Here is a 15,515-nt window from a genome sequence, read left to right on the forward strand (position 1 = left end):
TAAAAAAAATCATGTTTATTTTTCATTCAATTTCGGAATTTTCTTTGTTTTTTGTTTTGTTTGAGTATCTTTTTTTTGAATCTTAACCAAAATCATGATCGTCTAAGAAATGGTCAACAAAGGTGTGAATGGTGTTGATAATACCATTAACATGATTGGATCATCATCATCATCTGGTGAAAATATTGTCAACGTTGAACATAATCATCATGGACTACATCGAACGACACCTGGTTCGTTCAATGAAATCGATGTACAATCGATAAATAATGATGAAGAGATTAAAAATCATTTCACTCATGTTAAAGTATTGCATAATTTTCGTGGTTCAAACAATGATGAATTGTGTATGAAAAAAGATGATGTAAGTTGTTTTGATTCTCAATCAATGTTTATCATTCATTCATTCATTCTATTCTGAAGATAATAACATTGACACAAACACCATCAGGTGGATGGTGGGAAGGAACATTGGACGGTATTACCGGTTGGTTTCCGGCCAATTATGTTCAACCTATTTCAAATCAAGATCCATTATATCAGCAAATTGTTCATGGTCAACAACAAAGTTCCTCGGGAATCGAAACACTACGCTCAGGATCATCGGAATTATGTCCAACAGGATATCATTCAGGAGATTGGAATAGTCCCGGTACACCGATTGATTCGATGAGTGATCATCTGGCTGAATATCGTTCAATCGTAATGAAAGTGATTGAAGATTCGGAAACACAATTTATTGAGTCATTACAAGATGCTATTAATCATTATTTGATGCCCATCTATCAATTTAAAATGTAAATAATCATTATTATTTCGAAATTGTTAGTTAAACTAAACAAAATAAAATGTTCATTCTATTTTCAGATTGCCCACCGAAACCGAATTAAATGCCGTATTACGATCAATCACTGAAATCTGTTCTGTTCATCGACGATTTTTAACATCGATTGAAAAAACTAAAAGGTTTTAGTTTTGTTATTGTTTCTATTTTCGTTTGAATTTGTAACCAATAAAATAATACGTTCCACTACTAAATAGTGTTCCTCACAAAGATAATCGTATTGGTGGTTTATTTATGCAATATGCTCCACAATTTAAACATGCTCATTTTGAATATTGTTCGCATCATGCCAAATTTGTTCATGTGATTGAAAAATACAAGTAAACTATTCCAATATTGACCCTTTTTTAAATGTTAATCCATCTTTTTCGCATTGAATAGAAAAGAAATCTGTGCCTTTTTCGCTACAAATCCTCAACCGGTACCGGTAAGTTTAGCTCAAACACTTGCTTCACCATCACATCAATTATCATCTGCATCGGCAAATCTTGCATCGATGCCTAACGTACAAATTACAGCATTGTTAAGTGTTTCGTTTCGTCGACTGGATAAATATCCTGCTTTATTGCAAGAACTTCAACGTTATACTGAAGAAAATCATTCAGATCGTGGAGATATTCAACGTGCCGGATTTCTTTATCGAGAAATATCTGTATGTATTGTATGCTTGATACATTTACAATTTATTAATCCAATTCAATATCTTCTTCTTTTGGTAGATGTCTTGTTTGGAATTACGACGACGTAAAGAAATGGAACTGGAAGTTATGTTGGGCAATATTAAAAATTTTGATAAAATGGTTAGAAAATCAATATTATTTTGATTACTTTTGAATCATGTTGAACATTTTCAGAACATTGAATCGTATGGACAGATTATTAAAATGGAACCGGTTACCATATTATTGTTGCCTTTATGGAAAGAACCGAAAAAAGATTGCTATCTGGTATTATTTCCAAAAGTTTTGATGATTCTTTCGGTTGGCAAAGAAATGACTTCTTTCACTTATGAGGTTTGTTTGATCAAAAATGTAAAAAATTCTTCAAATTCTATTTATTCAATGCAGGCAATGATAAAATTAGAGAACGCTAAACTAAAACCAATCAATGCATCTACTGCTGCCGCTGCTACAAACGATTTTTCTATCGAAATATCCGGACAAAATGCCCATCCACAACCGGATCAATCTTCAACATCCGAACATTTGCAATATGTTGTCCGTTTTAACGATGAAGAAGTATGGCGAGATTATTATCAAAATTTACAAAAACAAATTCGTCATCAAACCACAACACACAATCAATTGGCCGAATCTTCTAGTTCATCGATGCCACAAACTAGCGGTACCACTGTTGCCTCTTCTTCATCTTCATCGCAATCATCATCGGCCATATTTTCACCGCAATCATCAACATCATTGTCGATTACATCACCAGATCAGCCGGTTCCATTGTCATTACCACCGAAACCTCCTCAATATCGAATTCAACATATGATACCTCCTTGTTTAGAGGAAATACCTCCACCACTTCCCCATCATAGACGGTCACCTCCTGCTGTACCACCGCCGAATGCACCGAAAATGAGCATCGAATCGGTTTTAAAATCATTACCCAAACGATCATCTGGATATTGGTCGAATCAGATTCTAACACCGCATCAACCATATCGTCCAACCGATTTGCCCATACATTTCAATCAAATGGCAGCTGGTGATAGTGGAACATTGACCCAAGAATCACCCAATGATGATATGCAATTATTGAACGTGATCGATGCATATCATCGTAAATTTCCTTCGAATAATTGTCGTGGTAGTGGTGGTGAACATCAACTTTCATCATTATCATCATTGTCTGGTAATGTTATTCATCAACATAAACGTTCAAATTCAGCTAATGAACCTTATAAATCACAATCATTAGAATTAGAGCCTTATCAATATGTTGAAATAGTTGGGGTAAATAAATCAATTGGTCATCAGGCAAATGTTCATTTACAACGAAATCCATCCGCTAGAAATGCAAGAAAAAACTCGTTGACTATGTTAGCACAGAAAATCAACAAACTATCATTGTATGTATCTATTGAATGTTTTTTTATTTATATCTTTCTTTCTTTATATCCCTCTTTCAAAAATCAGATCATCAATGGATAGAGATGTCTTATATGAAATTTATGACCAACTAAGAGTAATACGTAACGAAATGAGTCATCTGGGAGAAAAAGTACGAGATGAACGTCGACAACGAAAACGAATACAACATTCATTGGCCAAACTACATCAACAGCAACAAAATAATTTAAATACATAATTTTTTTTAATTTGATAATAAAAATTTCAAATTTCTATATTTGCTTTTGCTTCAATTTTCATCATCACCTCCGACAATGTCGAAATCATAGGGTAAATCCCCGACAGCTTCGAAAACAATCATATTGTTATTTGCTTTACGTTTTTGTTTCTTCTTTTTCAAGGATTTTTTTCTTGATTTCGGTTTCGGTGTTGTCGTCGTCGTCAATAATGGTAAACGTTCATTAACATGATGATCTCCATCTTCGATTTCATTGTCCTCATCGATTCGATTATTATGATATATTTTTTCAATATGATTCGATGCTGATACTGAATAAGTTGGTGAAACTGATGTTTCGGAATGAATTTTTGGGGGAATTACCATTATTATACCACCACCAGGATAATTTGATGTTGGTATAGGAATTTGTAAAGCAGGTGGCGTTTGAGTTGTAGTTTGTTGTAATTTAGCTGCATTCAATAAACTTTGAGGATTTAATGATATAATCGGTGATGACATAATGGTTGGTGATGGTAATAATTGTACGGTGGTTGATGGAGATTGTATTGGCAATGATTGTTGTTGTTGTTGTGGTGGCGGTAATGATGGTTGCATTGAACGTATTAATTGCACCAAATCGATAACACGTTGATCCACTAATGGTGCTGGTGTTGGTGGTGCTTGTAGTTGTTGACTTTGTTGATAATGTTGCATTAATGATTGAAACAATGGCAATGATGACAATGATGGTGATTGAGATGTTGATGATTGTATCGTTGACGAACCAGATTGATTTGTATTACCAAGATTGAATTGAAATTTTAATGGATCAACACGTTGTATTGCTTGATTGAGAAATGCACGAAACATTGTTAATGATATTCCTTGCATCAACAACAATGAGAATATCATTCGAATCGGTGATGTCATCAATCCGAATACCATTTTTTTCAATTTAGAATTTTGATATGCTTTTCTGATGAAATATTTTCAAAGATTATTTTTTGTCAGGCAAGCTGTACTTGATCTAGATCTTGTTAATGTGAATGTTGTTTTTGTTTTTGTTGTTGAAAACATTTCCTTTCAAATGAAATCCATTAATTATCTATTTTTCGATGATGGTGATCATTATTTACACAATTGAATAAATGATTAGATTGTACCGATTCGAAAATTATATTTATATGAACATTTACCTTTGTAATTTTTTCTGTTTTCGATTGTTCAGGTTCGATTGATTCAAAAACTTTCTCTCATTTGATATCCGGTTATTAGTTTTCTCTTTCATTTTCTCTAATTTTTTGAACTTTCCATCGAATGATCAGAACTGATAATGATTATATTTTGATCGATCGATCGATTGATTGATTGAAACAATGCAATCAAATAATTAAAATAAATAAATAATGTAATAATTAATTCAATTCATTTGATTCTCTTTGATTTTTTAGAAAATTTCTCTCCAATGTTTTTTATTGACATTGCTTACATCTCTAACCAATAATCATCATCATCATATTAATAATTAAATAATTTTCAATCTTGAATGGTTATTATTATTGATTTTTTCGATAAAAAAATCAATTTTTTGTTTTGAAAATGAAAATGATCATCATATTCATTGAATTGGTTTTCTGAGACAGAAACCATTCATTATTGATAAAATAAATGAATGGGTTACAGCGTTTGGTGAATTGTCGGTTGAGGAAATATCATCAAAATCACAAACATTATAATCATAATCTAATGACCTTGATCAGTAGGAGAAAAGAAAACATATATGGATGCTATGTATTTTTTGGAACGAAAAAAAGGTCAGGACTATTTTTTTAAATAGAAATTTTCCCGAGAAAAAAACAGATTAATGAATAGTAATTACCAAAAAATAAATTCAGAATAGCAGAATCTCTACCATGATGATGTTGAAAAAAAACATAGACAATCATTATTTATATGGCTTTTTTCTGCAAAGAATTTGACATGCAAAAGGGTTAATTGAGAATTGCGAGAAATTTTTTGTGAAAGATTTTTAATCGCCTTTCGTTTTTCCGATGTCAAAATGAATGAAAAAAAGATTGATTACTTGACAAATGTGTGTATGCCACCATCATCATCATCATCACCACTACAGCAAATCATTCCCGGACAACCCGGCGAAAAGAAAAACGAAAAATTTAAATTCTGTACTAATTTTGAATGAAAATAGAGAAAAAAATGGGAAACAAAATTTGGCGATGCAAAAAAAACTAATTAAATAGACGTTTGTTTGAAATTAAATTCTATTTAATTTTGTTTTTTTTTTGTAATTCAATTCAGCTTGAAATTTGCGAAATAATCAAATGATAATGATGACAATGGCCGAATGGCTGAACAAAACCGAACCGAACAAGCGAACCGAAATCGATTCATTTGTTCATTGATCGATTCGATGATTTTCTGGACAAAAAGTTTGTGTTGTAATAATATTGTAACAATGTTTACACATTTTACAAAACAAATTTTTGTCTTCAGTTTGCATCTTTGCTTATTATGTAATTGGATAAACTTTTTTTCTTCACTGTAATGATGTTTGTTGACCGATGATGAACCATGGTTGATGAATTGAGAAAGGGTTTTTACTGAAAATTCTGAAAAATCTAAAAGATGAATTAGGGTAAAAAAATTATCGAAAAGGACTAACCTTTATTAGCCAATTATCATGTGAATGTTTACTTTTAATCAAACCATCATCCATTCTTCAAACAAACAATCATTGTTTTTGTCATCTAGAAAAACCAGAAAAGAAATGTTTGTCATCATGATTTGTATACATATCATTATTGTTATGATTATAATTCATTAATCGTCAACAATTGATGATTGTGTGGTTGTTTTGTTTATTTTTCTAATTTTCTCCAATAATAAACGAACCAAAGAAAATAATCAAATCTATAGACAACGAGAAAGATAAAACTAAATCATGTAATCACCACACATACACACAGTTGGAAATTTTCCTTGAAAATTTGTTTCGGATAAAATTTCCACTGATTTTATTCGGGTTTTTTTGTTTGGTTAATTTTGAAAAATGATGTTTTTTGTTTCATATCTTTTTTGTTGTTGTTGAAAAAAGCCGTAACCGTTTCCAACCATTTTTTTATCACATTAAATATATTGAGTTTTTTCGTTGTTTCTTTGATCATCATCATTAGTCATTACCACATTTATTTTGGTTGGAGGTTTTATTTTTTGTTTTGTTTGCTGGATGTTTTGTTTGTTTGACAAACAGAAAAAAAAACGAAAGAAAAAAGAAAACAAACCACCATCATCAATGAATGAATCTCAATTCTCAAAGATTATTATGATGATGAATAATGATTTGTCAACACAACAAGGCAACCAAAAACAAAAAAAACTCTTGCGTTCCAGGATTTTTTTATTCTGGTAAAAGAAAAATGATCATAAAATTTATTGATAGTTAAAAAGGGATGAACGAGACGAAAAGAGATAGAGATAGATATTGGATGATGAATAGCATTTTATCAGTAAAACATAACAACAAAATGCTTTTCCATAAAATCACTGCCGCATCAGAACATCTATTCAAAATACACCAACAATGATGATGAAAAGAAGTCATTAACCCGATCCATAATATCCCTTTCCATTCACCCACCCACTTACCAACCACGATAAAGGAATGAATAAATGTAGCAAAAATGTTAAAGAAAGATGCTAATAAATTTGAATCAAACTCGAATCATAACAGCCAAAAGAGATTTGATTCATTCATTCTTCTCTTTTTTTTCTTTTCATTCATTTTCATGCATGCATTACAAGGGTAAGAACAACAAAAAAGGGTTTCTCGTTCATTTCAGGCAAACAAAACAAAACAAACATCATGCCTAGATGATGATTCTATGGATTCGTTGATTGTCACGAGATATATTGCTTTAGGTAATCAAAATTGCAAACCATTCTATACCATCATCATTGAATATTTTCATATACCAAACATATTTTTAAATTTCAAAACACCCTGTATATCAGAATCAGAGGGATTTCAGTAGATTTCAATAAGATGGATTTTTGAACAAAGAAAGTTCATAGTTTTTTCCTTATAAAATGATGATGATAATGAAACATTCTCACACAGATGATGTGATCGATTTCGTTTTCAAAAAACATCCATATTTAGAATAAACTTATTCTTGGGGAAAATGTACTGAGATTTTATCATCAAACAACATTATCAACCAGAATTCTTTGTTTGTGTTTTTGTTGCTGGTATTCTTGTTTTGGCTGGCTGGTTGCTGTTTTTTCCAGCATCATTTTCATTTTCATCACTGAATTTATCTATTTATACAATCGTCTAGCTAATTAATCATACAACATTGAACATTTTCAACAACAATGTTTCCAGCGAAAACAATGAAAAACGAGGAATTCTTCACGGAATTTCACCATCATTATCTATTTCGATCAAGATATCAATACACCACTCAACAACAACAACAACAATTGACAAAAATCTTGATTTTTTTTTGTTTTGTTTTGGATCGATTCATCCATTCGATGGATGCCAACCAAAAAAAGCGAAACGAAAAAAACAAAACTCCAATATTGATTTACCATTTTTGTTCAGGATTCTATTCATCGATTTGAATCAACAAACAGCAGCCTGTGATTATTTTGGCATACATAAAAGATGTTCCCATACAAAATTAACATCACTTTTATTTTCATAGTTTTCTGTCTGGTTGGTTGCTGTTATTATTATTGGTTAACTTTCTTTTGCCTATTTGAATTTATAATTCAATTTGCTTGCTTGGTGTCCATTGTTTCATCAAGAAAAAAAAATCAGTATCCTATATGCAAGCTGACAACCATTGAATTGAAGAAAACAAGTAAAAAAAAGTGAAACTGACGACAACAACGAAAAACGATTAATTAAATTGCTTACCAGCAACTTTCTCTTTTCATTTCATGAATCAAAATGGTGATGATGATGAATAATAAATTAGGATTTTATGGATTCATCACACACACACACACACGCTTTTTGGAACCAGAAAAATTGAGGATCAATTCTGGTTTGCACGAAAATAACAAAACAAAAAAAAGTTTATAGCGTAATACTTACATAACGACGAAACGAAATGAAATGTGCAAAGCATCATCATCATTATTCTTTCCGAATAAATCTGGGTGCATTTAATTTAATTTAAATTAAATTAATTTAAATGAAAATCTTAGTCGCTTGTCTTAAGGATTGTTATGGTCCAAAGGGAGGAAAGCGTTAAAATGGGTGTAAATTGGAGTAGAAAAAAGTTTTTTTCTTTTTGGCACATCGTTTGAACGAAAAAAAAAGTTTTAAATTCTGGAATTAATTTGTCAAACAAAACAGAAAAAAACAAAGAAGTTTTTGATTAAAAGAATTAGAATAAAAAAATCGATTCGGAAAATTCTGTGAAGAAACAAAAACAGACGAAAAAAATCTAATTTGAAAAGTGATTTGAAACAAAGCAAAACAAAACTTTTTTTCCGAAATTCATTCATTTTGAAAAATGACAATAGAGTTAAGTTCAAAGTTTTTTCTCTTTCTGTATTTTGACATCTCGAAAAAAGATTTGAAATAATCAATTTTTCATTTTCATTTTTTTTCAAGTTTCTAGAGATTTTTGTTTGGTGTATGCATTTGAATGATGATAGGGAGCCACGGATCGATATCCAGGAGGGATATGATTATGATTAGGATAATTAATCATCACAAGTTATGTTCAACAATCGTTTTGTTTTGTATCGCTAGAGAGCGAGACAACAACAAAATGTCAAAACAAAAGGAAAAACAAAAAACAATGCAGAAATCGATACCGAAACAATGACAGAATCTCAAATCCTTAAATAAAAGTAACAAAGCAAAAACATTGAAGAATATTCTTCAACGAACCACTTGCTGTGTTCATAATGCACGAACTTTTCAATTCTAAGCTAAGCTGGCCAACAAAAAAAAAAAGAAAGAATCCGCTTTTGTTTTTTTTAGCATCTTTTTTCTTGATTTAGAATTTCTAAAATTTCAATTTTTCTACGATTATTATATAACACACACACAGAAAGGAAAAAATTAGATATAAAATCATTTATGGCATGCCATATGATGATGATGAGTTTCATTTCGAAAAAAAATGAAAATTCCTTACCCCTGCTATGTTTGTCACTCATCCATGATGTTTATTTTGGATTCTTTCTTTCTTTGTTTTGCAACCGAGGATGATGAAATTCGACACCATCATCGCTCAGATATTAAAAAAACACTGGAAAAAGCTTATTGGTGGATGCAGTGATGATCAAGTTAGTAATGAAACAAAACAAAACAGAAGATGGAAAATCTTTTTTTTATCTTTGATAAACAACGAAAATCTAGCCATCCGATTCATTCCATATTTGATTCCAACAAACAAACAAAAATCTAAAGGCTAAAATTTCGTTAAATCATCATCATCATTATCATTATTATAAACGAAAACATCAAGTCGGCGAAAATATTGTCACTATAGAAAAGAGATTTTGTTCGTTTGATGAAAATATATTTTTGTCAGTTTCATATTACTGTTGCAAAGAAATATGATTGTTTTGTTTTGTTTTCTTCATTGGGAAAGACTTATTGACAATTTTATTCCATCATTGATGATGATTGAGATGGAATCATTTTTTGTTGATCCGAAATGATGATCGAAAAATCCAAAAGATAATTATTCTTACGAATGAATGAATTTCATTCGAATTGTAATGTGGTTTTGTTCCTTTTATTCATTGGGATTTTTAGACAAAAAATTCAAGCAGAATGAATCTTTATTGAATGAATTTCCATTTTTTTCTCTCTTCGATCATTCATAATGTCATTCGGCTTTGTCATCGGATAATTGAATCATTCAATGTATTCATCAATGAATTTAATAATTTTTCTATTGTTCTTTTGGTGATGTTCGAACAGAAAGGGTTATGATGTCGATCAACCAACTAACCGACCGGCCTGACAATGAGCAGAGCAGGAACTTTTGAAAAAGCGGTGTTGTTGATGAATTGAATTTTTAAACAAGGAAAAAAACAACGACGACAATGATGATGATTATGGTGATAAAAATGGTGGCAGTGAAATGAACAACAACAATGGTGATGGATAAATCCTTTTGGTTTTTTTTCGGTGAAATGAACGGATCCTGATTGATTCAATGAATGGTTGATGAATAGATTGAATTATTTTCATTTTCTAAATTGAAAAATCATATCACAATGATGATGACAGCATTCATTCTTTTTCAAAAGAACAAAAATTTTATACATTCGAAGGCTATTATAACATTGTTGCCAATTTCCACCCTTATAGTCTTTGGTCAGGTAATTTTTTAACGGAAGAAACAAATTCAAATCTAAATCTGTTAGACAGTGTTAATCAAACGAGGCTGAATAAAATGAATTTTTTGTAATCTGGAAGACTCCACTTTACTACTTATCACCCAATTGAATTTGAAATTTGATTTAGATAAATATTTTGGTTGTTTGTTTGCATCAACGACATCCATTGATCTGTCAATCAATTTTGATTGACAGATCAATTTCCATTTCGATTCGAATGAAAATCGATTTGCATTTTCCCGAAAAAGTTGAAAATTCAAAATTCTGACCATATCAACATTATCGGAATATTCCAATTTGATTATGCAACAATCGACCGTACTCCACACACACACAAACACACACTCGATCGATTCGATCGATCAAAAATTTTCACTTGATTCAATTGTTTCATCTTGAATTTTTTCAACAACAAAAAATTCAGAATATCTAATCGATCAATCAGATCGATTTGATCGATCCATCCGAAAAATTTATGCAATTTCGATTAGAATTTTTTAGAGAAACACAATTTGACAGCATCCCGTTTTTTTTGTTCAAACGACAACAACAACAATATCGATATTGTCAATGTTTGTTGTTGTTGAAATATTTTCAACAACAAAATTTTAAATTTACATTTTTTTCTTCAAAACTTTTTTTTCGAATGAATCATTCTCTCTATTCATAGAGAATTGATCCAGTCAGCAATGATGACCATTGTCCAGTTTCTATTTTGTCCAGAATGTTGATTGAATCAACAAAAAAAAGAAAAAAGAAAATTTTCCCTGAATCCAATGAACCAAAGTGAAGTTGATTGATTTCAAACGAACAAAAAAAAGTTTTTTGTTTTGCTGGCTACAATGTATCTTTCAGTCTATTTCGGTCAATGGATGATTCACAGAAAAATACGTGTTTTTTCCCTTTGGATAAACACGCGTTTTGTCACAACAATAGTAGTGGTCACAAACTGTTTTTTGATTAAAGTTGGCCAACAAAAAAAAACCACCACCCCCCTCAGATTATTATCCACATCAAAATGAAAATCCATCAAGATTTCGTTTTCAGTTGTTGTTCACATTTCAATCAAATATAATATGATTTGACAATTTCTTTTTTCAAATTGGTAAAATCATACTGGTACGGTATTGGTTGCATACCAAAACCATAAGAGAGAGCCAAAAAGATGTCAAAACTTGTCGTATATGGATTGATTGAATTTGATATTTTTTTCTGTCTGTTTGTTCCAGGATCAATGTACCCAGCTGTGTGTGTGTGGTTTGGTTGAAAATCAACCTTAATGTTTTTTTCAAACTTTGTCTATATCCATGTCACATTTTTCGTGGATCAATGATGGTGGTAATCATTTTCATTGATCCTGAAATGCAGAAAAAACAGGAAAACTTGTCATTCAAAAATGAATGCGAAAAACTGGTCATTCTTCGAATGAATGACTAATCAAATGAATTGGCTGTTTTTCTGAAAAAATCTGGTAAGAAACAAAAAAATAAACACCACCATTGGTTTATCTCATCATCATCATTTTGATCATTTCGGATGATTGGATTCTTTTCTTTTTCTTTTTGGTGTGTGTGACACATTTGTGTGTATGGAAATGTTATTATAAAGATGACATTCGTTCGTTTGTTTGGGTGGTTGTTCGTTTCACTTTGGTTAATTAATCACGCAAACAAACCATGCAATTGATTGATTAGATATTTAAATTTTCTTTTTTGTTCCTGGAAAGTTTCCCTAAATATGAAACATGATTCATCAAAATTTTTTCCTGGAAGTTTCCTTTTTGAATAAAATGTATCCATTTTTATTTGTTTGTTTGTTTACTTAGTTTATCATTTGAGATCAATCAATCCATCCAGCAAAAAATCATAAATTGTATGAGTACTTAAGAATTCCAAAAAAGAATCTCATCAAATTCAATTTTGAATCAAAAAAAATGAAACGCGTTTCGATAGACACGTGTGACACGTGTCAAACATCAAACACCCAATAATGTATAATACGTTTTTCGTTTGTTTGTTGCCAATCTGTTTTTCAATTCTCTCTTTTTGCTTAACTATCATTAAACACACCAAACAAGAATATTCTTTTTCTCTATTCACTATCTAATCAAACTTGAACGCTGTTTGAAACAATGTTTGCAATCAAAAATATTTTACAGATTCTGGGTAATTATTTTGTCATCATCCTCATTCAGTTTATTATAACGAAAAAAAAACAATAACAAAAATATTGGCAATATGAAACGAATCCAATTTTCCTTCAATCAATCTAAATATTTGAATTTCTGATTCTTTCCATTTCTGAACTAAACTCAGCTTACTTAATCGAAATATTATTATCATCATGATCGTTGTTGTTTCCCGAAAAAAAATTCAGATATAAGAAAATTAAATGATGATGATGATGGTCGCAGTCGCATGCAGTGTGTTTCCTTGTTTTTTTCTCATTCAAAATCCAAACAGAAAAAAAGATCGATCGATCAATCAATCAAAAATCTAACCCCCAAAAAAGACTTATTTGGCAGTTTTTTTCTTCGGTCTTCGTTGATCAAAAAAATCCATGACAGCTGAAGTTTGTCGCCACACACACCAAACGAATGAATCATTTTGATGATGATGATGAGGAAAACATCATTTCGGTTAGAGAGTTTTTTTGGGGGGGCAGGAAGTTTTATATATCCAGCACTATGTTGGGACAAATCAAATTTTTTGGTCTGTCCGTGCAAAGAATATTAAAGAAAAAGAAAGTTTCCAGGAAAAATTTAGTTTCCGGTCAGTTTTCTGGCTTGTTTTTTGGCTGAAAAAAAAACTATATTTAATTGATTGATTTGGTGCATTATTGGAAAAACAAAAATAGAAAAAAATCTTAATCCGTTCGATTTTCAGTATAGATGGCGTTACTTGCTTGATAAAAGTTTAAAAAAAAAATTATTTAATTTTCACAAAATTATCTCAACTTTTACATCTCGATTCACAATGCGTTCGGCATGTGTAACAAAACAATTCATTCATTCATTTGGTGGTTTACCGATCGATCGATTTAGCTACAAGGCAACTAAACAAAACAAAACCAAAAAGAACGAAAAGACGAAACGTCACCGACTTCCTTCCGGTTCTTTTTTCACTCGAATTACATTCTAATCAATGAAAAATGAAATGGATTCTATTGAAAAAAAATTCTTCATCCAACCAACAGAAAAAAACGACAAAGATTCGCACGACAAAAAACAATGAAATCAAATCAAACATGCATTTTCATTTAGAATATTGAACGATAAACATCGATTTTTACATCTAGCTAATGTTTCGACCTTTTTTTTCTGTTATCAAAAAAAAGTCAAAGGCCAAATCCAAATCATAATCGAAAACACAGAAACTAAAAATACAGAGAAAGCGAAAAAAATGTCACAATCAAAATGTTTGGCACGCACATCTATCATTATGCACAATACGTTAATCAACGAAATAAAAACAGAAATTTCGAGTGAATGAAACTACGAAATGAATCTGATATGGAAATTTATATTGGATAAAAAACCTGATAGCTTATGACATTCATGTGTGTGTCTCATTCATATTCCACCATTATATAATGCATTATATGACGAGGTCACTATGTGTCATTGATTGATTGATTTCCCTTAATGGTAATCATTCTCTTTATTTCGGTGTGTCATCATAATCATCGTTGAGCATACACCGACTGTAAAGAATTTAAAAGTAAAATGTTTTTTTTAATCTTCATAGATGGTCAAAATAAAACAAAAAATATGATGGATTTATTCTGATGATGATTCAACAACCATTCATCCATCGCATTCAATAATGATTTTAAACCAAAAAAAAAACAAAAAAAAAGTTACATAATTTCTAATATTCAAATTATATGCATATTGAATATTGTTATGTAATTTGGTTATGTGTAATTGGTCGTTTATTCACAATCAAAGTCGCTCTCTTCTCCTCACTCCATATTGATGATTAATTATCCTAATCTATGGAAAATTCATTCATTGAAATATTCATATAGATTTCAAAATTTGTGATAAGCTTATCAACATAATTTTCTTTCTTTTTTTTGTTGTTATTAGTTTCCGTTTCATCAGGTCGAACCGAAAAAAAATATTATCATTATAGACAAAAAGAGAGAGAGAGAAAGACACGTTTGTTTTACGGAGATTATATAATTAGATTTAGTACGAAAAATCGGCACCGGCAAACTTTTTTGTTTGTCCGAAAAAAATTCTTGTACGGGCGTACCTGATGTACCTGTGCGCTGTGTGTGTACGTGATTCAAAATCAAATCAAAATCATTATTCATGATCTGATGGCTACCTTTTTTTTGTTGTAATGATAATGGTTCAAAGGTCATGAACTATTTATTCATTCGACCTGTGCAATGATTTCTCTTAATAAATCTTATCTGGCTTGGAATTCCTGGCTCTCGTTCATTGATTCGATTGATTAGATTTTTTCGATTCAACGAAAGCTGATTTTCTCAAAAATGTTGATCATTTTTCAAATTGATCAACCAACCAAAGAAGACAGCAAACCCAAACAGATTAAGATATTGATTTTTTTCTGGAAAATTTTAAATTATTTATCAGATTTTTTACATTTTCAAATTTTTTTTAAATTTCTGTTACATTGATCATCATCGGATGTCATGAATGATTTTCGTTGTTGTTTGATGATTTTTCTATAAAATCCTATAAAAGTCATTACATTTCATTAGTTGTCTTTTGTTCCGTTGTCATCATTATTATTTAATGAGTATTTTTTCGTAAAAAAAACAGATTAAAATGAAATTCAATTCATTTCTAGATTTTTCACAAAAAAAATGAACAAACAACAACAATTTTAAAGATCACATTACATTAATCTTTTTCTTTTCAATGTTTTTTAATGTAAAATTTTCAGAAAAAACTTTGTAATTTTGATGATGTGAGCAAATCTTTACACATTAAAATTGGGTGTGA

At 30.4% G+C, this 15,515-nt stretch overlaps 2 protein-coding genes across 3 annotated transcripts; one reads left to right on the plus strand and one right to left on the minus strand.

The window, feature by feature from the left end:
• The first annotated feature begins 109 nt into the window (after window positions 1-109).
• RtGEF (Rho-type guanine nucleotide exchange factor) lies at window positions 110-3,197 on the plus strand. The gene is made up of 10 exons (XM_027348124.2): window positions 110-364; window positions 424-797; window positions 868-966; window positions 1,042-1,164; window positions 1,226-1,496; window positions 1,564-1,644; window positions 1,699-1,857; window positions 1,912-2,704; window positions 2,771-2,921; window positions 2,989-3,197. The coding sequence occupies exons 1-10, from the start codon at window positions 110-112 to the stop codon at window positions 3,158-3,160; spliced, it is 2,478 nt and encodes an 825-aa protein (XP_027203925.2). The 3' UTR covers window positions 3,161-3,197.
• LOC113797702 (uncharacterized) lies at window positions 3,148-6,097 on the minus strand. 2 transcript variants are annotated; one of them, XM_075821579.1, is made up of 4 exons: window positions 5,823-6,097; window positions 5,226-5,769; window positions 4,339-4,469; window positions 3,148-4,247 (listed from the first exon to the last, which is right to left on the minus strand). In XM_075821579.1, exon 4 carries the CDS (start codon window positions 4,085-4,087, stop codon window positions 3,212-3,214), a length of 876 nt encoding a protein of 291 aa, XP_075677694.1. In that variant the 5' UTR covers window positions 4,088-4,247; window positions 4,339-4,469; window positions 5,226-5,769; window positions 5,823-6,097; the 3' UTR covers window positions 3,148-3,211. The 2 variants fall into 2 exon arrangements, with proteins under 2 accessions (XP_075677694.1, XP_027203926.2); XM_027348125.2 differs by lacking the exons at window positions 5,226-5,769; window positions 5,823-6,097 and having other exon boundaries at window positions 3,148-4,222.
• Window positions 6,098-15,515: the final 9,418 nt, after the last annotated feature.

The sequence above is a fragment of the Dermatophagoides pteronyssinus genome, unplaced genomic scaffold, assembly GCF_027571235.1.
Source record: "Dermatophagoides pteronyssinus isolate colony J.1.1.1.1 unplaced genomic scaffold, Derpt_VIB-CSIC_2022.12 sq0011, whole genome shotgun sequence".
Classification (NCBI taxonomy): Eukaryota; Metazoa; Arthropoda; class Arachnida; order Sarcoptiformes; family Pyroglyphidae; genus Dermatophagoides; species Dermatophagoides pteronyssinus.

Bases quoted from the DNA above. Each gene is read 5' to 3' on its own strand.
- LOC113797702 (XM_075821579.1), bottom strand. From the start codon at position 4,087: ATGGTATTCGGATTGATGACATCACCGATTCGAATGATATTCTCATTG.
- RtGEF (XM_027348124.2), top strand. From the start codon at position 110: ATGGTCAACAAAGGTGTGAATGGTGTTGATAATACCATTAACATGATT. The intron at 798-867 runs GTAAATAATCAT...TTCTATTTTCAG, and splicing joins CCCATCTATCAATTTAAAAT to ATTGCCCACCGAAACCGAAT. The intron at 1,165-1,225 runs GTAAACTATTCC...CGCATTGAATAG, and splicing joins CATGTGATTGAAAAATACAA to AAAAGAAATCTGTGCCTTTT.